Genomic DNA, 26,827 nt, shown 5'->3' on the forward strand with positions numbered 1-26,827 from the left:
TCACACATTGGACAAGCCACTTGCAATGATCTGCTGCTGCTGCTGACGGTGCAGCGACTACAATGCGTGTAGAGGTCGGTGTGCAGAGATGAGCACGAGTACAAACAAGAAGGCCCAAGTCCACACACCAAGAGGCTTCGGAATTCAAGTGCACTGATACGTAGATATCCCCCTCTCCCTGCCTGCCAGAGGTGCAGGTGGGCACATAATGGACCCCAACATTGCTCATCGCCGCTCACCTCCTCCTCCGTCCACACCGGCCACAGGAATTCGGTGGATCAAGACACTTTCGCTGTTTTCGAGGGAGCACAGCATTTACGTTTCGCAGAGAACAAAAAGAGATGAAGTGGTGAGGGAGACGTCAGCACGGGTGCCGTGATCGCTCCCCGCATCTGCTCCCCACTGTTCGTCTTCTCCATCCCCATCAGCCCCCCCCCCCCGCCCCTCACATACAGGAGAGCACCGTCGCTGCCCTTTTGATCCGCCCTCCCTGCCTCAAAACAGCACTTCTCCTGCGCTCGCCAATTTTGTTCGTTACGTCCCTTTGGTTTCCACTTCGTCTTCGGTCAGTTATCTCCACCGCCTCCCCTCACCGCGCACTGCACACCGCTGAGACGGAAGAAAGCAAATGCATCGCCTGCTCCCATCGACTGAAAGAAAAGGACAGGGAGAGTGAGGGACAGGAGGCAGCGCACCGTGCGCGATGGTGGTGGTGGTGGTAGTGGGGGGGGAGGGGGCCACAGTCAGGGCACAAAGGCACGTAAGCAGCACACCCACACACCCACTCACACGGATACACAGGCACAGGCAGAGAGAGCGAGTTTGAAATATACGGAAAATATGAAGAGAAAGAGCAGCGACGAATGTGCACCAACACACACAAGAGCGCAGATATGCACACGCACATCAGCAACAACGCAACACGAACGTAGCAAGAAGCCAGACTGAGACCACACTTTGATGGCGCAAAGCCTTAGCACGCGTCTTTTGCTTCTTTGGCCCTCCACCACGGGGTCTCCAGCAATGGACTGCGCAGCGCCAGGGCGGCGACACAGTGCGGGACTTTTTAGCGTTCCGCTTCCGGATCGACGAGATCACATTCGGTGAGAATACAACCTTTGCGCGCAGTCTCTCCGTCCAGCGAAAGGCCCGACTCGAACCGGCGGCAAACCCTTCAACCAGCGCGTCCGCCTGTTCATCGGCACGCACCCTGCAAAGTTGTGGCGGCCAGAACAGTACGTCTCGCTGAGAGAGCGCCCGCCATCTGTGGTGAGGCTGTCCGCGTACCAGCCGCGATAAAGGGATGAGGTGCAACCTGAGGGGGTGCACACTCATAGAGAAGGGGCTAAGCTGGTGATGGGTGGGTGTCACTGCGCTGGCAAGAACTGCAGCGGCGGCTGCTCATCTACCCCAAAGGGGTACCCGGCACCCAACTTGGGCATAAGGGTCTTGACGCGACTCCGGTGCCGCAGATGTGGAGCTGTGCACCCTCCTCGCTGCCGTAGAGGGGTTTGAGAGCGAGAGCGAAGTAGCGCCAAAGCGAGATGAAGATTGAGAGGGGCCTTTGGTCGGCGTCGACAGCAGCAGCAGCGGTGCCCGCTAAGGAGAGAGGGGGAGGGGGTGTGCGGAGGTGAGGAAGTACACTGCGGTGAGGTTCCAAAAACATAAGGAGGGTGTAGTGGATATGGTCTGCTGAAGACCCTCGCACATTGCCCTTCTCCGCTATAGCATGCTAGTTTCTCACACTCCGACATTTGGTTCTGTTGCCTCGTCGAAAGAGCTGCTGTGTCTTTATGTTTGCGTCAGCGTGCATCGCTGTGTGAGGTGAGGAATGCATGATGCCCGCACAAGCGCAGGCGCGACTCTTCGCGTTATTGAGAAACAAAACGAAGCACGACACAGGTGGAGGGGAGGGAGAACGGAAAGGGCAAGGCTCTAATGCATGCACGCCGGGAGACAACTTAAATGACCACATTCGGTGAGCACGACACGTGGTCTCACAAAATGGTCACACGCAGCGCGCTGTTCCCCCACTCCGTCTCATCTTCAGGGATGGCGGTGAAGCAAGGTTGGCCTTCCAGTCCATAAGAAGCATAGGGGGTATCATCAGCCCTCCTCCATCGCGACCGCCGAGGCAGAACTTGTGATTCGACCACCGCTACCGCTACACACATATACATGTGCCTCTTTGTTGTACGTGTTTTCACCTCAACGCCTATGTGCAGAAGGACAGAGGCGAAGGATGGCACACAAGCACGCGCTGCACACTAAGAGACACACATGTCGCGCAGCACAAACGCCCTGAGGAAGCCCCCAGGCGCACCCGCACAGAGGGGGCCGCGATCGGGGTGCAGCTCCTTACAGAGGGCCTCTCGTTCCGGCAAAGACCGGAGATTGCTGCGACTTTAATGACTGCATTGAGTACATATGCCGGTGCAGGTGTGTATCGCACTGCACGTGTGCAGCTGTGCGACTGCACCGCTGTCTCGTCGTTCGCTCACAAAGCAAGATGGAAGAGGGACCACAATGGAAAGCATAAAGAGCAAACCCAGCTCCAGGGATGAGTGAGGGGGTAGGAGGGAGGGGGTACGTATTACGCGCTGCACCACATTGTCATGAGCTCGAGTCGCATCAGCTTTGCCCCTCACTCATTCAAACACTGCTCACCGACTGTCACACAACGCTTCACAGTGGCGAACCAGCTACTTGCCAATGCGCAGCCGCTTACGTGCCGCATCCTGCTGTTTCTCCAACTCCCGCTGCCGATCACCAAATATGTCGTAGTTTGGCGGTGGCTTCAGTGTTCCAAAGTCTTTATATGCGTCACTCGAGATGCACACACCCGGCTGCCGCATCGCTGGCGTGTACTGCTCAGCACGCTCGAACCCCCACAGGTACATGCAGATGTTCCGCGTGACCCACCGCCTGCGGCTCGCCTCGGTGAACAGATCATGGCACGGCCCCACCATGGAGGACCCCGTCAGCCACGGTATCACCCTCTCATGCACAAAGAGCAGTACGCAATCCCACAACGCCGGACAGAAGCGCAGTATCCACGGCAGCGTGTCGACTTTCAGCGCAGCCCACGAGCGTATCATGTTCGCAGCGTACAGCTGGCACACTGCAACTCGCTTGTCCACCTTCCTGGCATGGTAAAGGGCACCGCTGTGAAAGGAAATAAGTGTGGTCTGATCGTACATGTAGTCCGGATAGCGGCGGTAGAGGTCGAGCACCCTGTCCGTGCACAGGTACGTTCGCTTCAAGTCTTTCACCTCGATCAGCATGCGCATGTTGTTATCACGGCAGAACAAGATAGCTTCTTCCAGTGTAGGAACGCGAACCTTTCCCGTGGGGTCGGCTGTGAAGGTGCACTGGCGCAGCTCAAACAGCGTCAGCTCATCGATGCGGCGCGTTGGAGGGACGTCGCGGAGGTGGCCGTTGACGAAGGCGTCGTGAAAGATGACGACTTCGTTGTCTTTGGTGAGGCGAGCATCACATTCGATACCGCCACACCCGGATGCGGCCGCGTACCGGAATGCCTCCAGCGTGTTCTCCGGCGTCCCCGCCACCCCACGGCAGCCACGGTGCCCGAACACGACGCCGCCCCACAGGAGCCGCGACGGGCCCACGGGCAGCTGAATGTGCCTCAAGTACGACCACCCCAATGCAGCCCCGATGCTGCCGAGGAAAAGTACTAGCTTCATCGCTCAGCGCGGCAAGGGAAGGACGGGGAGGGGGGAGGGGGGAGCAGGGGCCAAGATGTGAAGGCGCGAGAGGTTGGTAGTCGTTTAGTGAATATGCACACGCACACACACATGCACACTCGAGCGTATGCGTAGAGGGCAGTTGGGAGGTTGCAGTTGCCGTGACTCTTTGGCGCTCCTGCGTTGTGCCGCATGCCGCTCACAGGCGGTGGGCAGGGTGTGTGGGAAGGAAAAGGGGAGAGGGAGAACCGGCAGTGGTCAGGCAGTGAACGGGAGGAGCAGGGAAACGGAGTAAATGGGCAGAGGGAAGGCTGCCGGGTGAGGAAACGGCACGCACAGGAGGAGTGGAGACCCGGACAGCGTACGAGGAGGGGGGAGGTAGTGACTTAAACTTACGCGACGTGGAGCTGTCCCATTCCTCGGGGTGGGGGAGTATATGGGACAGAGCGAGGTACAGGAGAAGGGAAACTCTTCACCCCTTCATGCACACGCCCTCAAGCACATCGTATCTGAGGTGTTTCTGCACCGCAGGGGGGGGGCGTTAAACGGAAAACACCCCGAGTGCCCCTACACATCCCTCTAAGCCCAGAGTACGGTGCTGCTACCACTCTCCCTTGGCCCTATCCTGCTGCGGTTACTTTCGCGATTGCATGCCCTGCTGTCTTCAGATCGGAGAGGAGACTCGAGAGAAAGAGGCGTCGCGCATGCACGGCTGCACGCGTGCGTTCAACAGGTTTGGTGTATCCTCGGTATTTGCGGTTCTGCCGCAGAATTCCCCCTCCCGTCCTTCTGCTCCATTGATACGCGCACAAAGAGAGAAGGGAGGGGAGGTGGTGTGATACGCCGTGACACGTTGACGCGGTCCGGAGAGGGTATGTCGGAGGTGGAAGTCTCAGTGCTTGGCGTGAACAGCAGCAGAAGAAAGGGCGGCGCGCGCAAGTGAGGGCATAAGTGCGACAAGGGCACCAGTAGAGGCGGTGGCTAATGGGAAAGACACAACAGCGGCGCCAGGAGGAGTCGTCACACAACAATGACCACAGCACAAGCGAACACACGCTAACGGTGTCTGCCCTCCCCTCATACACACGCACTACATTGGTTCGCTTCCTGGTGAAGCAGTGAAGCCTGTGCGTCATGCACGTGTAGGGGCGGCAGCGGACGGAGGAGGGTGGGGGTGGGCACACCAACGAGGGGGTGGGTCATGCGTCTGTCTCTCTGCCCGCAGGGAGGCGGGGAGAGAGATGCGCGATTGGGAGACGCAACACGCGTCGAGACAGCAAAGATAAACAAAATAGAGAATCACGCAACGCACGCACACAGCTCAGCCCACGGTAACACCAGAAATACACACGACACCACCAGCAAGAATGTAGTCGGGTGCACACGCATGCAAGAGGACCAAAGGCTCGACGGCGGCGTGTTGCCCTTTGGGGTGGCTTCTCAGAGAGCAAAGCCATCCATGGGGAGGATGTCCTGGTGCTTCAGCTCGCGGATCAGCAGGTCCTCCAGCTGTAGCATGAAAGGCTTATCAGACGCCCCAAGCCAGTTGATGAGATCCACAATGTAGTAAAGGCCATGGTTGGAGCGCACCCACTGCAAGCACTGCGCCTTGTCATCCGTGAAAAAACCCGCCTTCACCAGCCGCAGTACGTAGTCGGGCACAACGACCGAAGACTTGCCAAAGACGGAGGCGACCTGCTGCTGAAAGAACTGCATATCCACCTGCAGCTGCATCACGAAGAGATCGCTCATGCGCTTCTTGGAGAGTTTGCTGTACTCCCGTACCAGCACGGCCTGCGCGGCAAAGATGAGACGCTGCAAGAAGACCGATTCAAGAGCCGGGGTCGGCATCGGGACACGTCGCTCGTTGAGCGCCTTCATGCTGCCTACAAGCTGCGCCACGTACGAGCTCACCATCACTTCGTCCTTTCCGCTCTTCAGCTTCGCAATGCTTTTGCAAACGCTCTCCATGGGGCAGGTAGCCTGGCACAACCGGTGGATGCACACATGCAGCACCTCGTGCGCCGCCTCGTAGAGCACACGGCACCGCTGCATGTAGGACTGCACCGTGGCCACCGGAAGGAGTGGGCTCATTGTCTGGATGGTGGCCTCGTAGAGAAAGATGAGGCTGAGCACCGACTGGCACGCCACTGTGCGGTTGCCAAGGGCAAACTGCTGTGCGGCGCTCGTGAACTCGTTGGACAGACGGCCCCAGACGACGGGCGGGAATCGAAAGGTTGTCGCGTTAGCGACGCCGACACCGCTACCGCCGCTCAGATGCCGGGCATGATCTTTCGGGGTGTACTGCCCATTTACCGCCCCCACCGCACGCTCTCCTGCCGCGCGCACCTCAGCCAACACACGCTGCGCGTTCGCGGAAAAGTCGCCCTGATGCTCGATCGGCACACTGCGCGACACCGACACAAAGCTGTCCACGACAGTGTAGAAGTAGAGGCACAGCAGCTCCTCGCACCAGCCAAGGATATCCGCCGCCAAGGGAGGGAACCGCACTGCTATGCGGGCCTGGTACTCGAGGAATGCGTTGGCGACGGAAATGGCGCTGGAGGTGAGGACGGAGGGCGGCATGTCCACCGACGACGCAAGCGTAGCCGTGTCCTGGATGCTGACCGGCGCAGCCTCTAAGCCAGTCCCCACGTCGCGCATCGTGGCGATGGAGTCCGCAGAGTCACCGGTGGCGGCCGCCGCGCAGCCCGTCTTCGCTGTGGCCCAATAAGCACCGAAACTCTGCGTTTGCACAAGGCTGGAAGTGTCGGCAGGCTCCAGCATCTTTAGAGTGAGGAACGGGTTCTCCATGAACGGCATCGCCCCCGCGGCGAGGGAACCTTCGTCGGTGCTCTGATGCAGGTAGCGCTTCACCTCCTTGATGAAGCTCTTGAAGTTCTTGGGGGACAGCGGCTTCACCATGTTCAGCGACGGAGGAGAGACAGGACTCACAACCCAGTCGTCCTCCGCCATGAAGGCCAGAACCTCGTGAGCCTTGGGTGTCTGGAAGTGCATCTGCATGTGATGCAGCAGCACCGCCTTGGTCTGCGTTCGGGCCGCGGCTTTCTCCGCCTTTTCAAGTCCCAACACACCGAACGCCTCTGTCAGCATACTCACCACCACGAACAGGTGCAGCACACGGTCTGGGTCGATCGAGGCGAGGCGTGCGCTCGAGAGGACCACCGTCAGCTTCTCGACCAAGTCACGACCGACTTTACGACCTGTGTCCTGCACGTACTGCAGCGCCTGAGTGTGCAAGCCGGCGTACGGAGAGTCGGTCTGGCGTTCCTCTTCGTGGAGCCGCACTACTGTGGAGTAGAGATACAAGAAGTCCATCAACTTCGCAGCCATCTGCCGAACGCCGAGGATGAGGTAGTCAGGGTGTATGCCCTCTGCAATGTCTGCCAGTGGGGCGTCCTCGCTCTTCACAAACGACACCTCTGTCAGGGACTTGCACAGAATCTGAATCGCCGCGCGCCACACCAGCGTTGCCACCAACGCGCACGTCTGACTGGCACAGCCGAGGTCCTGCGAGGCTTCAAGCGCGTTGCGGTACCTCGGTACAATGAACTTGTTCGTCAGGCAGTCGGTGAGCACCATCTCGATGCAGTCGGTGAGCTTCTTGGGGTTGTCGCGGTACATGCGCCACTCTGCCATCACCGGCTTCATGCAGTAGATCTTTGCCAGCGAGCTCTCCATGTCGATGGGGCCATACCGCTTCAGGAAGCCGGCCGCCTCATGCACCTTGCCGCTGGAGATGAGGTTCATAAGCTGTGTTCGCTTCCCACACATCGCTTGCATTGCCTCCAGCAGCTGAATCGTCGCCTCCACGTTCTCCTTCGTGCGCTGCTGCGCCAGCAACGCCACCTGCGAAGCCACGGCAGCCTTCGACTTACGAATCGCCGCGCGTGCCTTCTTGCAGTCGCTCGAGGTCATGAGCAAGCTGTCGTTGATGTCGCGAATCTTCTCCGTACCACTCACGAAGGAGTGGTGATGCGCCAACACTCGTCGCTTGAGCGTTGTGCTCACAATGTTGCACTTTTGGCGCAGTTCCCGCATCTTCCCCTCCGCGGCCTCGCGCATCAGCCGGCCTGCTGCTTCGTCGTCGGTGTACGCAAAGCCGTCCAAGTGCTCGAGCTCAAATATGGCGGGGTCGTACGTCTTGTCAAAGAACTTTTTGTCTACCTTCTCCTGCACCTGCGCGTCGGTGAGCGGCTCCTCATCGGAGCTCGCCACATCGCTGGCCTCGTCCGCCGCCACGCGCTCTCCCTCGGCGTTGCGCACCTCGGCTCCGTATTTCATTTGGAAGAAGCGTCGAATGTCGCCGTGCGACATGACGCCGCCGGTGCCCGAGATTGCCTTGAGGCGGTCCACCGGGATCTGCTTCAGCACCGACTTCGTTTTTCTGTAGCCGACCCTCACGCCCTTCATCGCCTCCTTCCACGCCGCGGCGAGGCTCTCAGTAACGTCCTCCATCCTTCTCCTCTGCCGGCGTTGCAGATGTAGGCGAACACCTTGCTGTCGAGTCGGTGGCGCTGACGCCCCTATCAGCAAAGAATAAGCAGGGAGACACGCACACGCGAGCAGACCACACGAGAGAGGTGGGTCTCCTTCCCTTGCTCCTGCGGCCGGGCGTCGTTTTCTTCGGTTTTCGTTTGCTTCTCGGGGGTGTGTACTCCCCGGTGTCGAAGGCGTGCCTCCCACGCTCACAGGAATGGGCAACAGCGGACCTTACGGGAACAGTCGGCGGAAAAAAGGGGTAGGGCGAGGGGGAGGGGAGAGAAACATGAGCGCACAACGGGGCGAGAGAGTGGGTGTTCGCCCCCTCCACCATGTGCGATTTCACGTCAAGGAAAGCCTCAGCAACGATGGCGGTGCCGTAGTGACGCAGTGAGACGCGAATACGCCTTACACGCACCACCGCAACACTCTATCACGACCAGAGACGCGAGCAACACCCGGGCACCAGAGAAAGGGAGATGAGAGGTCTGCGTTGGAGGGGAGATGAAAGCAGATGTCGCCCTTCTTCCGTTTTCACTGCTGTTTGCTGGCTTTGACAAGCACACCCACCCACCCACGCACAGACACACACAAGCATACACACGTCTACGTCTACGTTTACGTCTATGGTCGTCATTCTCTACTGTACAAGTAGCAAAAAGTCAGTACACGCAGGCAACACCACCCAGAAGTGAGCACCGCTACGAGGGAAACCGCGACCCCTGCAGCGCGTCTTGCTGGCGGAGACGACGGCCCACTTCCAGCTGCTCCTGCTGTTTGTCAAAGCACAGCTGCATGAGCTGCTGAGCATTGCGCAGCTCCTCGATCTTCTCCATCAGGTCGCGCTCGCGCGCTTGCGTTTCGGCGAGGGAGGCCTCGCTAATGTTCTTGAGCGACTCCACGTTCGCGCACCGCTCACGCAGCGCTGAAGCCTCCGCCTTGTATGACTGCAGCTGCCCGAGGATTTCTGCCTCGTGCTGGCGCAGAGTTTGCACCTCTTTCGTCAGCTCCTTCACCCGCTGCTCCAGGCTCTCCACTTCGCGCTGGTACCTGCGCCTCTCCGCAACGGCAGTAGCGAGCTCTGCTTGTGCTGCCTCGAGTCGCATATCACGGCCCCGCTGGGTCGCCTGATGCTCGGTGACGACGCGCTCGTGATTCAGCCGCGCCGTCTCTAGCTGGCCACGCATGAAGTTCATCTGCTTTTGCAGCTCGTCGCAGCGCTGTTGGGCGGCTTCGCGGGCCTCAACAGCGGCCACCAGCCGCTCCTGTTCCTTAGTCGCCCGGTCGGCCTCTTGCTTCGCCTCCCGGGTTTTCTCACCCAGCACGCGTTGCAGCGCGGCCACTTCCGCGCGCAGCTCCCGAAGCTCGTCCTCGTTGTGTTTCTGCTCCACGACTCGATCATCCAGCTGACGCTTCAGCTTGTCGTAATGGTGCTGCATGCTGCGACGCTCCTCCTCGGCAGCCCGCGCATCACTGCTGCGCTTCGCCTCATCCGAGGCAATCCTCTCGTGCAGGGAGGCCGTCTGGCGCTTCTCCATCTCCAGCAACGCTGTCGCGCGCTCCAGAGAGTCCTTCAAGGCGTGCATGCGCTGCTCTCGGTCGTCGTCGGTGCGCTGCGCTGCTTCTTTAAGCGTCAGCACGCACCGCTCCGCCTCAGCCAGCTCTCTCTGAGCACGCGCAACTTCCTCGTGGTGCTCTGCCGCGGCAGCCTCCATCCGCCGATGGTGAGCCTCCTCGACGGCTCGCATCTCTGCCTTGTGTCTCAACTGAAGGCGGGCCAGCTGCCGCTCCGTGTCCCTCGCGCCTTCGCAGAGCTCAGCTGCTGTCTTCTGGGCAACAGACCAGCTGTCCCTGGCAACGCTTGCAGCGCGGGACACGGTGCCGCTGTGCGCACGTAGGACAAGGTCCATGCACGCTCGCTTCATTTCCGTTGCCTCCTCCGCGTACTCCTCCAGTGCCAGAGCTCGGGACGCTGCGACGTGGCGCTGCAGCTCACGGTAGCTACCCTCTGCAGACAGCGCTCTGCGCTGCGCCTCGTGCAGCTGCATTTGCAAAGAGGTCGCGAGCTTCTCGGCAGCCATGGCATCGTTCGTGGCGTCGCAGAATGACTCCTTCTGTTTGCGGCACATCTCCTCGTAACGCGCCTTCACCTCACTGACACGTGAGTCCACGGTGGACTGTGCTCGCCGCAGCGCCTCCTCCGTCTCTGTGAGCTTCTCGATCAGGTCGGTTTCCCGCTGACGATCCTCCTTCTCGCGCTTCACCGAGGCCCGCACCCGCTCCTCCATGCGCTGCAAGAGCACCTCCATCTTCGTCTTTTCTGCCTTGTATCTCTCGCGAATCGCGTTGGCGGCGGCTGTCTGCTCCTCGGCACGCTCAAGCGTCACCACTGTAGCTGCCTTGACTTCCTCCACCTGCTGCAGCGCCTTTTGGACCTCCTCCTTGCGTTGCTGGTACTTGTGCTCCCGACTGTCTAGGGTGCCCGTGAGCGTCGCCACTTGTGTTTGGACCTCTAGCAGCTGCTGCTCGGCGCGTGCCTTGTCGCATTGAAGCGCGCCCACCTCCGCCTCTCGCGCCGCGACGGCCTCCTCCAGGCTGCGGATGCGCTGCTGGGCGTTGTCCATGTGCATGCGGCTAAGCTCCTGCTGATGCTGCAGCTTTTCTAGCAGAACAAGACTCTTGCCCTTCTCTTCGTTGAGGTGGGGAAGCACTGTCGCCTGTTCGCTGCGGAGGCGCTGAATAGTGTCGTCACGCTCATGGATTGTCTGGCGCAGCTCCTCAGCAGTGCGCTTGGCGAGCGACTCCACATCCTCTGCGTGGCGTGCAAGGCGTGCGCACTCTGCATCGCGCTGTTCCCCCTCCTCCTTGAGGCGCCGCACCTCCTTCGACTTCTCGTCGACGCAACGCTGTAACCGCTGCTGCTCCTGCAAGGCGGCGCGCAGTTCCATCTCAACCTTGTCAACCCGCTCTTCCGTTGCCTTCAGGGAGAGTGCTAGCTTGTCGCAGTTCGACTTCTCCTGCATGACCTCCTTGAAGGCCATCTGCTTCGCCTCTACGCACTCCCTCACCTCCAGACGGAGGGCGGCGATGGTGCCGTCCTTCTCGCGTAGCTGGGTCTCCACTGCAGCAAGGGTGGCGGCGCTCACCTCTGCGGTTTTCCTGATGGCCACCACGCCCTCCTCTGCTCTCTCTCTTGCTGCCTTGGAGTCTAGTTGAGCCCGCTCTGCCTCCTCGATGCGCTGCCGCAGGACGTCTTCGCTCCTCTCGTGCGCTGCTAAGCGTTGCGTGAGCTGGGCAACCTCTGCCTGCTGCTTATCGGCCTCCCGCTGTAGGCTCTGAATGACCGTCTCCTTCGCCTCGATGGTGTTTTGCAGGCGGCTCATCTCGCTCCGCATGCTCTGCCGCACCTCCGCGACGTGATGGAGTTCTTTCTCCAGCCCCTTCGATCCGCCCGCCCTCTCACTTAGCTCCGTGCGTGCGAGCTCCAGCCGCGCGTGCAAGTCCTGCACCTCGCTCTCGTGGCGGCGCCGCATGTCTTCTATGCCGAATGCGTGGTCGTGTTGAAGCTTCTGCAGCTCCTTGCCGTGGACGAGCTCGGCGCGGCGCGTCTCCTCCTCCTTGTCTCGCAGCTGCAGATGCAGACGCTGCACGCCAGCCTGCAGCTCCTCCAGCTTCTGCGACAGGCTATGCTCGTCGGCAGCAGTGCGCCGTTGCGCATCCGCCAGCTCCGACTGCGCGCGGCTCAGTTCGTGCTGCAGACGATCACGCTCCTCAGTTCGCGAGGCCGCGGCTGCTGTGGCAGTAGCCAGCTTCTCGCGCAGCTCTGCTTGCGTGCGAGTGGCCTCCTCACGAGCGCGAGCTAGTGCGTCGGCTCCGTCGCTGATCGTCCGCTCTCGTGTCTCGAGTAGCCGACGCGCGCGGTCCGCATCATCCTGAGATTGTCGCAGCTGCTCCTGCAGCGTGCGGTTTTGTGCCTGCACCCCCTCGTGCGCCTTTTCCGATACAGCCTTGTAGCGCTCGTGTTGAGCGCAGGCTGCCTGCAGCTCCGCCGCGGTGCGCTGGAGCGCCTCTTTCGACCGCGCCAAGGACCGCTCCAGCTCACCAACGCGCTCGGCAGACTCCATCTGCGCTCGACGGCACCGCGCCGCCTCCTCGCGCAGCTCTCGCTCTGTCTGCTGCTTCGTCAAGTCCATCGTCGTGAGCTGGTGTTTCGTGGTATCGAGCGCTTTCGTGGCGGTCTGCAGCAGGACCGTCAACTCTTCCACGTCTTGCTGCGCTTTCCGAAGCGCCTGCTTCGCTGTGCGGTGATCTATTTCTCTGCTAGAGAGCGCTTCTTGCAGCTTTTCTATCTCTTGATTACTCTTTAAACGCTCGCTCGCCGATTTTGCCTCGAGTGCGGCGAGCGCCGACGTGTGCTCGTGAATCGGCATCATTTCCTGGATGCGCGCCTGCAGCTGCTGCGCATGTGACCGAGCCTCACCCAGCGTCCGCGTAGCTACCTCCAGCTCACTCTTCAGGTTCGCGACAGCGGCGGTCTGCGCCTCCAACTGCAGCTGGGTTGCCGCCCACCCCTCATCGCATTTCGTTTTTTGGGCCTGTACCGCCGCAAGGGTGGCCTTGGCGTCGGATAATTCACATTCCAGTCGGTGAAGCTTTGCCGCAGCTTCAGCTGTCGCTACCGCGTGGTCCTTGGCGCGCTCCTCGCTCTCTTGCAGTTGCTTCTTGAGGGCCTCCGAGTTGAGCACGAGTTTGTGAACCGTCTCCTCATCACGCGCGGACTGCGCCTGCATCTCCTTCAGTTTTCTGCTCTTGCTCTGCAGCTGCTCCGCAAGCTGTCTCTGCTTCGCGGTGTGGTTCTCCTCCCTCTGCCCGGCAACTGCCTCTTGATCTTGCAGTTGTCGGAGCAGACGGTGAAGCTGGTCATCCTTGTCGTTGATGACTCGCAGGTACTCCTCCAGGAGCTGGTCAACGTGGTCGCCTGGTACTGGCCCACTCTTCTGTGCCCCATCGGAGACCATGGTGCAGAAGCACAAAACGTGGAGCCGGTGTAACTCACTGTTGTGAGTCACCTCGTCGTCTCTCGCTCTGCCGCTCGTGTCCACGCGCTCTCCCGTGCGAGGAGAAAGGGACGGCGCACACCGTAGACACGACGGGGAGCGGGGGTAAAAGGGTGGCCGGGAGACCGATGAGATACGCACAGGCCCGGCTCAAACTAAAAGAAGTGACAACGTCAAGTGCGTACCTGCAGACGATCCACCATCGAAGGAAGAGGGGAGAGAGGCGAGGAGGAATGGAGGAGCGATACGTTGTTGGACGAGTGATATGCGTGTGGACATTGCGGAAGTGGTGATCCGCACAAATGAGCACCACTGCCGGGTGACGGGACGCCTCATGACGCCACAGCCCAGCGCACACGCCGTGTTACGCACAGACGCCCAGTCACTGTCTACACCGCACCGCCCCCTCGTTTTGAGCTGGCGGCGGGACCAGATCGACTCTCTCTCTGCCGAACAGGAGAGCAGCCCCGTGGCACAAGGTGCAACCGTGAACTGTAAACACAACTCTTTGGCGATACGCGCACAACACGCCGATGCACCGGTGCATCCACCAGCAGGAATGTACCCCAACCTCCAGCAGGCCACTATGCCCTCTGACGCCGACTCTAGCTCAACCGCGGACATCGACGTGTGGGGCGCAAAGACGGCCCAAGCAAAGGCAGCCCAAAGGCGTGGACCATGAGAGCGAGAGACACATACACGGGCAATGGCGAACACTGTGCAGACACACCCTCTATGAGCGTGATTCAGGTCAAACTTCAGTCAGCATGTGCACCACACGGTGTGGTAAGCTGGACTTCAACTGCTCCCGTGATTCCGGCGACTTGAGCATGAGCGTGGCGCGGCTGTGCGCTGGCACCACTGTCTTTCCGCTAAGAGCATTGTTCTCCATGAGCTCCTTCAGTGAGTTCGCCACTCGCTTCACTGCTTCCGGGGTGGTCACCCATACCACACAGCGGCTGCGACGATCTTTGAATGGCGCTATCAACGCCGCCCTGAGCTGATCAACCGACTCGAAGGGTCCGGACAGCGTAACGACAGCGCCGCCGCTGCACTGGGTCGCAAACGACAGTGAGTCCAGCCCCGTCTCCTCTGTTCGCCAGTGGACCCCGCTCACTCCAGTGCGACGGCTGAGGACGGCTTTTGCCAGCCGATTGGAGGTGGAAGCCACCACTGCGCACGCGCACGGATGCCGCTCCCGCGGGAAGGCATATCCACTAGGTGAGAGCAGCACCGCAAGACGCGCCGCTACCAGAACCAACACAACGGTTAGCAGGGCAACGCACCACCACTTGTAACTCCGAACGAAACCCAAGGTCTTCCCTACTAGTCCCTCGACACTTCGTTTTGCCTCTGCTCTCGCGGACTGGCTGCACTGTTTGTTCTTTTTCTCAGCAGCATTCACGCTACCTCGCGACGACGGCGGTGTCTCTGGTGCATCGTGTATGCGGCCTCGCTTCGTAGATTTGGACCCGCTTCGCGTTTTGGGTGCCATCTCTCTCAACCTCACACAAACACAGAGACGGGCAACAGCAGTTCCGCCAAGAGCCGCTATCAACCCCACCCTTCGCGTGGATCTCCTCTGCCGCGCCGAAAATAATGCGCGCCGGCTGGGACGCAGAAGAGAAGAGAGTGGGAGCGAGAGAGACATTGAAAGAACACGGAAAGACAGACGACTAGTGCGTCATCAGATACGTGCGTCAAAGCAGCATGCTCGGCAGCGTCGACCTCGAAGGCAAGGAGAGGAAGTGGCAGATGCATCAGGTACGTCTGACTGCCGTAGCTCTTGCTCCCCTTGGAGTGTTGAGACACGTCCAATCGAGTTTCCTGTCCACGCGTGTGTGGAGATACTCCAACGCAACTCACCACAACAGAGCTGCGTGATGCAGGCGGTGGTGGGGAGTGAAGTGTCTCTATTGTTCAAGTGCGTGTGTGCTCGTTATCCCGCACTGTGTATGTAAGGGGAGGAGACGATGCGCGGGCACCAACGACGGAGCGAGACAGAGAGAGAGCGGAGGAGGAGCGAGGGCCCGTAAGGAGGGGGCACGGTGCGACGTCACTCCCGAGAAGCATTCGTGTCCATGTGCTTGTGTGAAGAGGTAGAAGAAAGAAACGACAAGCGGCATACTGCACAGCGCATTACTCCCTCGATGCTTGCGCACTTTTGAGGGTCCGCCGTCACGACTCTGGCGGAGGAAGGCGCTTTGAGGCGTCGAGCGAGGGCAGCGCGCTGTCTGCCTTGTCACCTGCGAACAGTAGTGGTCTTGAAAATTCCGCCAGTCCCTCGTGGCGCCGTCCCAGATCCTCGATGGCCAGCAGCGCGCATTGTGACGGGGCCCATTGCTCGCTGCGCATACTGTGGACGAGCTCCATGGCGTAGGCGGCATCATCCTCAGCGTTGCATGCTTCTAGTAGATGTGTGTAGGTGTACGGAAGAAAGGGCACCTGGTCCGCTTGCTGCTGCTTGCCAGCCACGATGGCGCCCTTGGCATTGCCGCTCTCTTGCCGCGCGCGGATCAGCGCCAGGTGGCAAACACTGTCTAGCAGCATCGTCTTGTGAAAGGTGGCAAAGATATTCTCCACCTCGTCATAATGCTTCCCTTCAACGCACGCGGCCAGCGCGCAGCCAACGCCGACCACATCGGGACGCACGTTCTCCCGCTTCATCTGCTTGAGCACCTGCAGCGATTGCGCCCATGCCCCTGGCTGAACACACTGTCGCAGGATGCAAGTGAAGTGGCTCACGTTCATCGCGACCCCTTCTTGACGCGCCGTATGCCACAACTCCACTGCGCGGAACCAGTTATTCGCCTTCGTGTCCAGAAGCTCTTGTTGGAGGGCGTACACATGGCCAAACTGGTGCATCCAGCCTCCGCCGTAGCGAGGGAACAGCCCCTGACCAGACTTGAGCGGATGCATGAGCAGACCGAAAGCGACTGGGGGAAGGGGGGAGACGACACGTCCAGGGACAGGCGGTTTTCTGTTCTTGGCATACCACACGGTGATCCGGTCAGCACCTTTGTGTAGGCGCACAGCTTGTCGTGCTGTAGTCGATCCGCCTGCTAGTGAGGTAGGCGAGCATGCAACTGCCCGGTCGAATGGGGAGTGGAGGAGGGCTGGACGCCCAGTTGCACAGCAGCTGATGACACACGCCTGAGACTACCGAGAAACATGTAAGAAAGAGAGGGGGAGTAGGGAGGGAGGCAGCCAAAGCAAAACGGGCGGAGATGAGATGGAGATGCAGAAGGGGAGGTGAAGGAAACAGAAGACCTCTGACATGGCGCAAGCCAAGTTAGGGTGGAAGATGGAGAGGGTTCTGAGGGTAAGGGGGTCGTACTACCTCCTCCCCCTCCGTGCAGACACACAGCACGGACAGCGATCACCAGCTCTTTGGGCCACCACTGCGCACCATAACGGCAGCGCTACCGGTACGTCGGTGCTGTATATCAGCCTTTGCACATTTGTATGGGGCTTTGGGGAACCGCAGCGTGAGGTGCAGTCGTGACACACACGCGCTTACAACCACACAAGCAAAAACAACAAAAAACAACAGAACGAGCAAGTTTCCCTCTTGGCGTTCATGGAGACGGTGGCAAAACGCACGATCACAGCGACGCCGCATCGCTGCCACAGACAGACACACAGATCACAACACATGTTAGTGAATCAGTCTCCGGTCCGGCGAAAACGCGCATCGCCATGTAGCGTTATATGTGCGTGTGCGCGCGCAGATGCGTATGTGTGCTCGCCCAGCAACCATGCAAGAGCAGACACACACGCAGACATAGGCACAAACACAGGCACATACACCGATGCACCGCTTACTTGCTGCGCTGGCGCATGCGACGGCGGCGCAGCTTTAAGCGCTTTATGCGCTTCTTGTGCCACTTGGGGCGCATGCCCCTCGGCCGGCTGACGGTACCCATTTCTTATGCCTGCATGGAGGTATGTGCATTGGTGCATTTGTGCGTTTGTTGTGTAGAGGGACGACGGTGCGCGGTGTGCAAAACCGGAGAAAAGAAGAGCAGGAGAGGAGGGAGCAGAGGATACGCTAGGGAAAACAGCAACAGGCACCGCGCTTGCGTTCCACCCTATAAGAAATCGAGAGGGAGGCGGGCACGGCGCATTGGCGCTGGCTTTCATCAAGGATAATGCTGCGCACATAGCGCGTAGGCATCGCGGTATGTACGTGCACTGCCACCACGTGACTTTGACACTCGCACAGGCTTCCAGTCTCCTCGCAGACCAGTGGCGAGGGGCCGGAGGTCGAGTGCCCCACGCCGCAGACCGTGTGCGCTTCACCGTTTTCTTCCTGAAGTGGGTGTAGACGAAAAAGGAGACAAATAAGACGAAGAGAAATGCGCACCTTGGTGTGATCACCGGAGAGAATGGGAGAGGACAGAGGGCGGGGTGAGGGGAGACGAGGTCGCCGAAAGGTGGTTTGACGACGACGACGACGCAGCTGCAGTGCCCTTCCTAACGTTGTCCAAGCATACACACACACACACATGCACGCTTCAAGACAGCGGTGCTGGGAGATTCCAACACAGAAGGCGTAGAGCAGCTTCAGTCTCTTTGCACTCCCCACTAGCGAGCACGCTCGCGCACAGATTGACAGCTTACTTGCTGCGCTGGCGCATGCGACGGCGGCGCAGCTTTAAGCGCTTTATGCGCTTCTTGTGCCACTTGGGGCGCATGCCCCTCGGCCGGCTGACGGTACCCATGGTGAATCTGATGAGGGAGGGAAGGGCCGGGAAGTCAAGTCGACGAGAGACGACAAAGGGGAGAGAGAGACGAGGAAGAGGACAGTGGAACTGTAGCGATGCATCGGCTAGAAAGTGGCGAAAAAGACAGTGATAGCACAGGAGACGAGTACATGTGGCCGCAACCCAACACACTCGATCGTCATGCAAAGGAGCTGCCGTTTTCAGAGTGACGTAGAGACGCTTTGCAAAGGCGAGCGCTGTATGGCGAGTGTAAGAATGGAGGCAGGAGAGGGTGGGGCTGCTGTCCCACGTCCAAAACCAACGTGACAATGCGAGAAGCGCCACCGTTGTCGCGCACCTGTCCCGGCTATTGTGAACCATGTCGGTTGCATACTTGGCTTCACCTTCCTATTAATACATGTGTTTCTTTTTTCCGTAGTGGGATGTGCGGTGATGCGCACATGCACACGCAAACGACTGAAAGAAGGAAGAAGAAATCACTGCAGGAAAGATAGAATGGAAAACGAGTGAAGCGCCGACACCGCTGCTCATCTTCCACGCACCGGTACCACACAGATAGCCTCCTCGACACACACGAATATGCACAAAGATAAGGCTACAAGAAGGCGCGCGCGGAGCGTCACCCAGTTGTACGTTCGGTGTGATTCGTGAGTTGCACATAGATGTGTGCAGGTGGAGGGGACCGCGTCTTTGTGTTTGCCTGCGCGCGTGTGGATCACCATAGAGCGGCAGTGGGCATATGCACACACAAGAGCTCGCCACACAAACATACAGCTGCGCATGAGAGCGAACATCCTCAGAAGCCGCTTACTTGCTGCGCTGGCGCATGCGACGGCGGCGCAGCTTTAAGCGCTTTATGCGCTTCTTGTGCCACTTGGGGCGCATGCCCCTCGGCCGGCTGACGGTACCCATTTTCTTTTTCCTTTGCGGGTGCGCGTGTGCGTTTTCGTGTGAATGAAGTCGGTGAAAGGGATGTGGAGGTGGGGAGGGAAAAGAGATTGAAGGTGGCGGGTGTCCAGGTGGTAGAGCGAGAGAGGGAAAGACGGGAGTGATGCGTGCTCTTGCAGAGGCGTAGAGGGGGAGGGAACGCATGGAGGACACCGTTATGGTCTCCTTACTCTTACAACGGTATTGCACACATGCTGCCATGCGTTGCCCCACAGGGGCGCACAAAGAGGGTCGTCGGAAGGAGGCATGCATTTCAATCCTCGAGCGGGTGTGTGTGCGTGTGTGCGCCATCCACAGCGCGTGCCAGTGCGATTACGTTTGCGTGAAGGGAAACAAGAAACAAAGTACAGCTGAGAGATATGCGCAGCCTGCCACCATCCAACTCTGACCACGTACTCCATAACCTGTGTCTCAGTAATGAGAGGGGGAGGAGAGGGGGAGGAAAGGGTGAGGCAGACGGTTGACGGGCCGCGCTTACGTCAACAGCGAAATGAAACGAAATCAGACTGCTCCCTAGTTGGGGACCTTCAGTTTGCCCTCCCGGACCTTCGCCTGAATGTCGAGCGGGCTCTCGCCATCGACGGTGCAGCCGATGGACACGGCCGTGCCGAGCACCTCCATCACGACGGCCTTGAGATCGCTACCCATGGACTTGGGCTGCGACTCCTTGGCGATCTTGATGATCTCCGCGAAGGGGATGTTGCCGCTATGCTTGATGTTCTTGACCTTCTTGCGGTCGCGCGGCGGCTCCTTCAGCGCGCGAATGAGGCGAGACGCCACGGACGGCGTCACCACCACCGTCGCCACACGGTTCTTGACGCGCAGCTCGCAGGTGACCTTCAAGCCCTTCCAGTCCTTGGTGCACTTGGCGATGTCCTCACCGATCTTCTTGGCGTTGAGACCGAGAGGACCGACCTTCGGGGCCAGGGAGGCTGTCGCAGCCACCTCGCCACCGACGGCGCGCACCACCACGATGATCTCCTGGTTGGGGTCAAACTTCGGCGGCATGATTCGAGAAAGGCTTCCAACTGTGTGATGTGTGCGTCGCGTGTGTGCGTTTGTGTAGGCGTGCGGAAGAGGCGATGGAGCACGAAAGGGTAGCGTGAGCGATGAAATCGTATGGAAAGTGTGACACGGGTCGATGTCAGTTTAAGCGCAGAGCACCAAAGGAAAACATCGAGCGAAGAAAAGTGCAACAAAGGAGAACGAAAAGTAGAAGCGGTGTGCCAATGTGGAGGTTGTCTTCCAGCACAACAGAGCGGCAGGGGGGGTGAGGAGGCATGCGGTGGAGGAGGGGGGAGGGGTTCGCTTTCGGGCACAGTGGCTAACACAGGCAACGTGCTGGGTTCAAGTTCCTTTCCCCCTCCCTCTCCTTCCTCCCCCCGTTTCCACTACAAAGAAGAAGAACGACGTGGATGTCTAGTAGTCCATGACTAGAAGACAGTGGCGACGCACGTCTCGCGGCATTCTATTATTTACTTCAAAGCTGTTGCGCCCGTCTTCAGGGATGTGCAGCGCAGCGCACATACCCGCCACGAGCAACACCGTTCAACCAACGCTTTAGCTCCCTTCGCAGTGCACCGCACACATAGCGAAGGGAGAGGGCGACCATGACGCGATAGTAGTGAGCTCGGAGAGTTGCCCACGCCTCACTCCCCCCTCAGCATCTGTTCTCCGTCCATGAACCCCCGTCCCTCCCTCCATACCTCACAGAGCCGCCTCCGCAACATGTTCAGCCTGCTGACAGACGGCTGTGCGTGCCTGTGCCTTGGCATGCCATCGCGAGCGTCCCGTCACCCTCGAGGAAGACAGTGCACCGCCGGTATGGACATGTCGCATCAACATCCAGGTAAAGTTCATCAGTGGCAATGATGCCGCTCTCGGTGTAGTTGTCCATCACCTGTTCAAGGAGCGCCTCCAGCTGCAGCTTGGTTTCAAAGGCCACCGCACGGCCGTTCTCGGCTGGTAAGAGTATTTTCGTCTTCTCCACCAGCCACAGAACGGCAGGGTCGCTGATGGCGAGGCACACAGGTTGTGGGGCGCTGCAGCCGATTTCCCTCACAACGACACGTACAATGTCACCTGCGGTACTGAGAGAGATGGGCAGGAACGGGAAGGTGCGAACGTGCGAGGCGGCCTCCTTGCTGTACAGATCGGCGAATTCGTCAGTGATGAACGCACGCATCTCGAAGAGACTCTTGCCGCGCGTGCGGCCCTCGCGGCCAAAATCTGTTGTCAAGATAACCAGCAGCGGAGCTATGCTGACACCTGGGTTCTCTGGGAAGCTGGTGCCCCGGCCTAGCAGCGGTGACAGCACGCGCACCTTGCTGGGCTCTAGCGAAGTCAGTTCGTTGAAGATGACAACGCCGTTGTCGGGATAGCGTTGCGCGTGACGCACCACCACGGGCACCACCGCGTTGCGGAACTCTGCCACCGTCATGCCATCATAGCTAGTGCCGGAGAGTACGAGGGTGGTGTCCCCAATGCTGCACGTTGCGTCCCCACACTTCTGGCCAACAGCCAGCGAGATGAGCTCGGCCAGCCGTGTCTTGCCGACACCGTTGTCACCCGCAAAGTGCAGCACCATCGGCTCGTGCACGTGCGCAAGCTTGTAGCGTACCCGCTCAATCACAGATGGGGCCACCGACTGACCCCGTATGGAGCCATCCACGTACCGCTTCAGCCGTGACACAACGTACTGACGATACGCTGGCGATGCAGGCTTCAAGGGGGCGCTCCGTATGGTACACAGAAGCAGCTGCTTCATTGTACGGTCCTTTCTTGCGCACAGCGGCGGCTCCGAGCAGAACGGCGCCACGGCATCGACCGCAGGGACCACATAGATGGGTTCGAGAAACTGAGGGATGAGAAGTACAGCAAGTGCTACCACAAAAAAAGCAAGGATTCTAGTGAAAAGATGCATGACAGTGGTGCAGACACACAAGAGGAGCTTTTCTCGAAAGAGCGCCAGACGCCCCTACAGCGGCAGGGCTCACGTGTGAGAAGAGAAAAGGGTGTTATCAGCTAAAACCTGTGAAGATGCTCCAAGTAGAGGAGAAACAACTTGGTCGAGTGACACGGGGCACCGTACAACGGCTGCTGTTCGGCGAATTCTCCGTCATGCGCCCGTCAACACTTCCACCGCCTCGTCTGCGAGAGGGAACAGCAATCGCCTCGCACAACACCCGTGTAGATGGTAGCTTTCACCAACGTACGAAAAAAGCAAAGCGAAGAGGACAGAGGACAGAGGACAGAAAAACGTGCATCGAAGAATTGGTTCGTCGCCATAACAGTCGAGGAGCCTCAGACAGGGCGGTCTGGGAGACAGAAGAGGATCGCAACAAGGTACAAAGGGCCTGCCCGATCCTTGCTCCCCACAGAGCAGCAGAGGCTTCAGTTTGCTTGCTTTTGGTGTGCATGCTTTGCATCCTCTGTCATGACCGCCAAACCCTTGAGTCCCTCACCAATCGTGTGCTTACTAGGAGACGCACCACAACATAAGTGACACCAGTAAAACGGTGAGGGGAGGGGGCGTCTTTCGTTTTCTCGCAGCCTCTCGGCATACCCGCATGTGCCACTCTCGGGGACAAGTGAAGATGCACGTTTTCTGTTCGTTTTCAGAGGAGGAGGTAATACAGGAAAGAAAAAATCCGAGAAGGACGACTGTGCGCCGCATAGGCGTTCACCCCCCCACACACACATACGGGAGCGTAAATGTGCACACCAGAAACAGAGCTGATATTTCACAGCTCTAAGTGAGCGTAACCTCTTCTCCCCACATTGCGCTGCTGCCCTCTGTCATCATTGAATGGAGAAAGCAGGTAATGTCGGGAGAGGGGCGCACAGAGAGGGGGAGGGAAGGGTATATCCTCCCTTGCACAGGTGTTGCTGAGAAGAGTGGTGCTGCAGCAGCAGCCAGCGAGTGAGGCCACTTCTCTCCGCTTTCGCTTTCCTTTATTTATCAACCTCACCGCCCCAACACAGTCACGCAAACACACGTATGTGCTACCTTCACAGTTGACGGTTGCTGTCTTGTTCTCTCTTGTGCGGTTTGCCACAACGTTCACTTGCCTGTGTTTTCGGGTGTCTCTTGTCTTTGTTTGTCAGCGAAGATTGCGTCCGTGTGTGCGTGTGTCTTTTCCCGTTGGAACTAAGTCACGGCACAAAGAAACAAAAAAAAACGAAACACGAACAAACAAAAAAGTTGATGGTGGAAGTTGTACGCTTGAAACTTATACATACAGATACGTGTCCCTTGCGCACGTGCTTGACTCCCTCTCTCTGTCTTGTCCTGGTTCGAGTGGTGGTGATTATCAACGCCTCTGTGGACATCGGCAACCAAGTACCGTGTTACGCAGGGGAGGGAGGAAGGGGGGATGCGCAGACGCACACACAACCACGACTACGGCCGCCAGTGCAACCATCACCTGAAGAAGTCTGGGTGCGCAGAGTCGGTGAACAGAAAGAAGCACCAAGACACACAAAATAGAAAACATATCCGTCGGCGTCTCCATTGCCAGCGATCTCTCTGGGTAGTGCGGGCGAAAGCACGAAAAAAGAGAACAAAGAATCGCTAGAGCGACGCAGCTGATAAGCGAACTTCTCCCTACCTAGTCGACACTCATCTCCCGCTCCTCACTTGACACTTGACGCTGTTCGCCACGATGTGACGTAGGCTACAGAAGGGGGGAGGGCGAAAAGGGCACGAAAAAAAAACTAGAGGACAAGAGATAAAAACTAAAGAGGAGGAACAGCATAAATAGGAAAAAGAAACGGGGGTGGACAGACAAGTCAGAAGAGGTGGGTCCCCTCTTCACCGCCTCTACCCAACTCACCTCGGCTGCCTTTGTGTGTGTGTGTAGCAAATAGGTGCCGTACAAGAAACAAACAACCTAAAGGGTTGACCCTCCACACGAACGAATACACACAAAAGGGAAGGCGAGACAAGAACTAAGAGAGACATGGGAGGAAGGGTGTTTTCTGATTCCACTGTCGCCACCCATCCTTCTCTCCCTCCTCGTGGTCTCGCTGAGGGTGGCCATCAAGAAGGTGCAGAACGAAAACGTCTAGCCGTGATGTCGATGGTTTGTGTTGGGGGGCAGTTTGGAATGGGAGAGAGCGCGAAGTGACAGACTGAATGAAGGCATGACAAGGGAGAGAGGGAGACGTCTGCGCATGTCTCTCGTCCCTTCCCCTTCCACACCTCACTCATCTGCACACACCCGCGCCAGACACATCCACTCAATTTCTTTTTCTCGCTCTTTTCGTTCAGGGGTGAGTACACGAAGGTGCTCAGACAGGATGGACGGTATGGGGAGCTGTATACACTCTATGCACAGTTCTCCTTTGACATCGCCGGTTCGTTGTTACCAGACACCCTGTCTTTCCCTGAATCAATGAGGCCAAGCCTGATGAGCGCGTCCTCTTCGAGTGTGTCCTCTCGGAGCTCGTAGATGGGCACCGTCACGATGTAGCTCCACTTCGCCGCCATCCACACGCCGGTCATTCCACAAAAGTACGAGCGCGCTGTCCAAGACTGGCGATGCTTAATGCCCCTCGCCATGAGCCACACCCCCAGGCTGATCCCAACCAGGCAAGCGCAAAGAAAGAACGTTTGGTATGCAATGCGGTTGAAGCTGCAGGGAGGAAAAAGCTTGTACAGGCGGTACTGCGGCGTCGCCAAGAGCGCCACACGCAGGGCGATCAAGAGAACCACGACGACGAAGCCGCCACAGGCCCAGTAGTTCTGGTGCACAAAGCAAAAAAGTAATACGCCCGAGAGGTAGATCAGGGCGAATATTATGTAGATCGCCAACCAAATGCGGAACGTGCGCCGCTTGCGCTCCAACTCGTTCATCGTGATGCGAGGAGCAAAGGCGAAGTGTCAAAGGTAAAAGAAAGCGTTCAAAACGCGATGACGCGGGCGGATGAGGAGAATATGGAGAGCTGATGATGGGGGCGGGTGGGGGAAAGGGCACGACTATGAAGCGAGCTGCTATCACTGGGCACGCGCGGAGCAACATAGGAAGAGAGAGGAGTGGGGGTTGGAGAGAAGAGCTGAAAAGAGGAAGACCGCCAGAGCATGGTGGAAGGGGTGGGCTACGGAGGGCGAGTGTGTACCATGTAACTCCTCCCCTTTTCACCGTTGAGCGCTCGTGGCTTGCGACCAGGTCTCGACAGTGCGCGGGTGTTCATCCGTCATCTCTGAGGCGGCGCCCCACACACCACATGCAGAAATACACGGAAGGAAACGCCAGCAGTACGTCTACTGCACAAAATGTGCGGTGAAACACCGCACTTGTCGCTGGCGTTGACGACATCATTCCCCATCTACTCTACCTCTGGTGTGTAAGCAAAGCCTCCGCCCATGTGCAGACCGCGAAAACATCACCACTACACACCAGCCCATACCGAGAAAGACAGGCGTCAGCTGCACAGACATGAGCATGTGCTCCCCCCGAAGGAGCACGCAAGAGGACATGGAGGACACAGAGGAGTGGAGACTAGAAAGTGAGAGCAGCAAAGCTCGGCGGCAGTCACTGACAAGAAAAAAGAAAGGGGTGAGAGATGGTACTACTGGTTCTGCAGCTCACAACCGATGCTGACGCCACACAAACCATTCATTCCTCTCGCGTCACAGTGCGCCAGTGATGGTGTGAGAAAACGCCGCAAGGAAATGCAGTGACAGCGGTGCTACGGAGGAGCGCGCGCTGTTCAGTCGTACTTCCGCACAATGTCCTCCTCCGCAACGCTGCGGGCGGCTACAAAAAAAAAATCGCTGAGCCGATTCATGTACACAGTGGCTTGGCGCAAGTGATCCGTGTAGGTCGCGCCGTACAAGTCGCCCAACGTGACCATGCGCCGCTCCGCACGTCGGCAAGTGGTGCGGCACACATGCAGCTGGGCAGAGGCCACGTTACCACCGCCAGGAAGAATGAAAACGCGCAACGGAGCGAGGCGGTTGTCAATGATGTCGATGCTTTTCGCTAGCTCTTCCGTCTTTTCGGCAAAGCGGTATCCGTCGAGAATCTCAGTCATGTGCTTTGCAGTTTCGTCCTCAAGGTTTTTCGCCGTTGGCGTTGCCACAACCGTGCCGGCGTTCAGCAGCTCCTGCTGGATTTCCGCCAGCATGCACATCATCGCCTCATCGTGCTCATGCCTCGCCGCGGCGCTGCGTAGCATCGCCCTGGCGAGCCCCACGTGGCTGCTCAGCTCGTCGATCGAACCAAGAGCTTCGAACACGACGTCTGCTTTCCTTCGGCGCTCGCCAGTGAACAGGGCAGATGCACCATTGTCCCCTGTCTTGGTGTAGACCATACTGCGCTTGGGCACCTCACCACCAGCTACCTCTTTCCCATCCTTTGAGACTGCCGTGGGGGTGGTGGAAGACGCATCCACACTAGTGGCCGCGGAGGCGGCGGACGTGGCCCCGACAGGACCCTCTGCTTCGGTTGTCGCCAAGCGCTTGGATTGGACATTTACGTGGCCAAAAGGACAGTGGCGGCACCGGTTCCCGCAGCACTTCATGTTTCGCATCAGCCCAAGGCGGGTAAAGACAGTGAAGCCCGTGCGCAGATCAATGTACGTGTCCTCGCCGTTCGTCACCGCCTGTGCATGTAAGGCCTTGATCTCAGGTGGCAGCCTCCTCTCGATGGAGTTTTCTTCTGCAACAACTGGATCGATAGTGACAATCGGGGAGGCGCATGCGCCCCAGGAAAAGAAACGGCCGCCCATGACGCGTGGTACACCGCGTCGCGCCGTAGTGTACACCAGAGCCGACAAGGCCATGACAGCCAGCACAGTAGCAGTAACTCGAGGAGTGCAACGCGTCCCGGCACTCCCCATCGCAAGTCTTCGCTTTCTACGCAGCGGCGCGAGAAACTATTCA

The 26,827-nt window shown here is 58.8% G+C and overlaps 9 protein-coding genes across 9 annotated transcripts; all 9 read right to left on the reverse strand.

Annotated features, from left to right (window-relative positions):
• Nucleotides 1-2,702: 2,702 nt before the first annotated feature.
• LMXM_24_2160 (conserved hypothetical protein) lies at nt 2,703-3,704 on the reverse strand (the record flags this gene model as incomplete). The annotated part of the gene is made up of 1 exon (XM_003875985.1): nt 2,703-3,704. One exon carries the CDS (start codon nt 3,702-3,704, stop codon nt 2,703-2,705), a length of 1,002 nt encoding a protein of 333 aa, XP_003876034.1.
• Nucleotides 3,705-5,144: 1,440 nt separating this feature from the next.
• On the reverse strand, nt 5,145-8,183 carry LMXM_24_2170 (conserved hypothetical protein; the record flags this gene model as incomplete). The annotated part of the gene is made up of 1 exon (XM_003875986.1): nt 5,145-8,183. One exon carries the CDS (start codon nt 8,181-8,183, stop codon nt 5,145-5,147), a length of 3,039 nt encoding a protein of 1,012 aa, XP_003876035.1.
• Nucleotides 8,184-8,908: 725 nt separating this feature from the next.
• Nucleotides 8,909-13,225, reverse strand: LMXM_24_2180 (ML protein; the record flags this gene model as incomplete). Its single annotated transcript, XM_003875987.1, has 1 exon — nt 8,909-13,225. The coding sequence occupies one exon, from the start codon at nt 13,223-13,225 to the stop codon at nt 8,909-8,911; it is 4,317 nt and encodes a 1,438-aa protein (XP_003876036.1).
• A 790-nt stretch (nt 13,226-14,015) lies between these two features.
• LMXM_24_2190 (conserved hypothetical protein) lies at nt 14,016-14,759 on the reverse strand (the record flags this gene model as incomplete). Its single annotated transcript, XM_003875988.1, has 1 exon — nt 14,016-14,759. One exon carries the CDS (start codon nt 14,757-14,759, stop codon nt 14,016-14,018), a length of 744 nt encoding a protein of 247 aa, XP_003876037.1.
• Nucleotides 14,760-15,442: 683 nt separating this feature from the next.
• Nucleotides 15,443-16,183, reverse strand: LMXM_24_2200 (conserved hypothetical protein; the record flags this gene model as incomplete). Its single annotated transcript, XM_003875989.1, has 1 exon — nt 15,443-16,183. The coding sequence occupies one exon, from the start codon at nt 16,181-16,183 to the stop codon at nt 15,443-15,445; it is 741 nt and encodes a 246-aa protein (XP_003876038.1).
• Nucleotides 16,184-19,452: 3,269 nt separating this feature from the next.
• LMXM_24_2210 (putative 60S ribosomal protein L12) lies at nt 19,453-19,947 on the reverse strand (the record flags this gene model as incomplete). The annotated part of the gene is made up of 1 exon (XM_003875990.1): nt 19,453-19,947. The coding sequence occupies one exon, from the start codon at nt 19,945-19,947 to the stop codon at nt 19,453-19,455; it is 495 nt and encodes a 164-aa protein (XP_003876039.1).
• A 724-nt stretch (nt 19,948-20,671) lies between these two features.
• On the reverse strand, nt 20,672-21,862 carry LMXM_24_2220 (conserved hypothetical protein; the record flags this gene model as incomplete). The annotated part of the gene is made up of 1 exon (XM_003875991.1): nt 20,672-21,862. One exon carries the CDS (start codon nt 21,860-21,862, stop codon nt 20,672-20,674), a length of 1,191 nt encoding a protein of 396 aa, XP_003876040.1.
• Nucleotides 21,863-24,268: 2,406 nt separating this feature from the next.
• LMXM_24_2230 (hypothetical predicted multi-pass transmembrane protein) lies at nt 24,269-24,796 on the reverse strand (the record flags this gene model as incomplete). The annotated part of the gene is made up of 1 exon (XM_003875992.1): nt 24,269-24,796. The coding sequence occupies one exon, from the start codon at nt 24,794-24,796 to the stop codon at nt 24,269-24,271; it is 528 nt and encodes a 175-aa protein (XP_003876041.1).
• Nucleotides 24,797-25,653: 857 nt separating this feature from the next.
• Nucleotides 25,654-26,784, reverse strand: LMXM_24_2240 (conserved hypothetical protein; the record flags this gene model as incomplete). Its single annotated transcript, XM_003875993.1, has 1 exon — nt 25,654-26,784. The coding sequence occupies one exon, from the start codon at nt 26,782-26,784 to the stop codon at nt 25,654-25,656; it is 1,131 nt and encodes a 376-aa protein (XP_003876042.1).
• Nucleotides 26,785-26,827: the final 43 nt, after the last annotated feature.

The sequence above is a fragment of the Leishmania mexicana genome, chromosome 24 (assembly GCF_000234665.1).
Source record: "Leishmania mexicana MHOM/GT/2001/U1103 complete genome, chromosome 24".
In the NCBI taxonomy this organism is placed as follows: Eukaryota; Euglenozoa; class Kinetoplastea; order Trypanosomatida; family Trypanosomatidae; genus Leishmania; species Leishmania mexicana.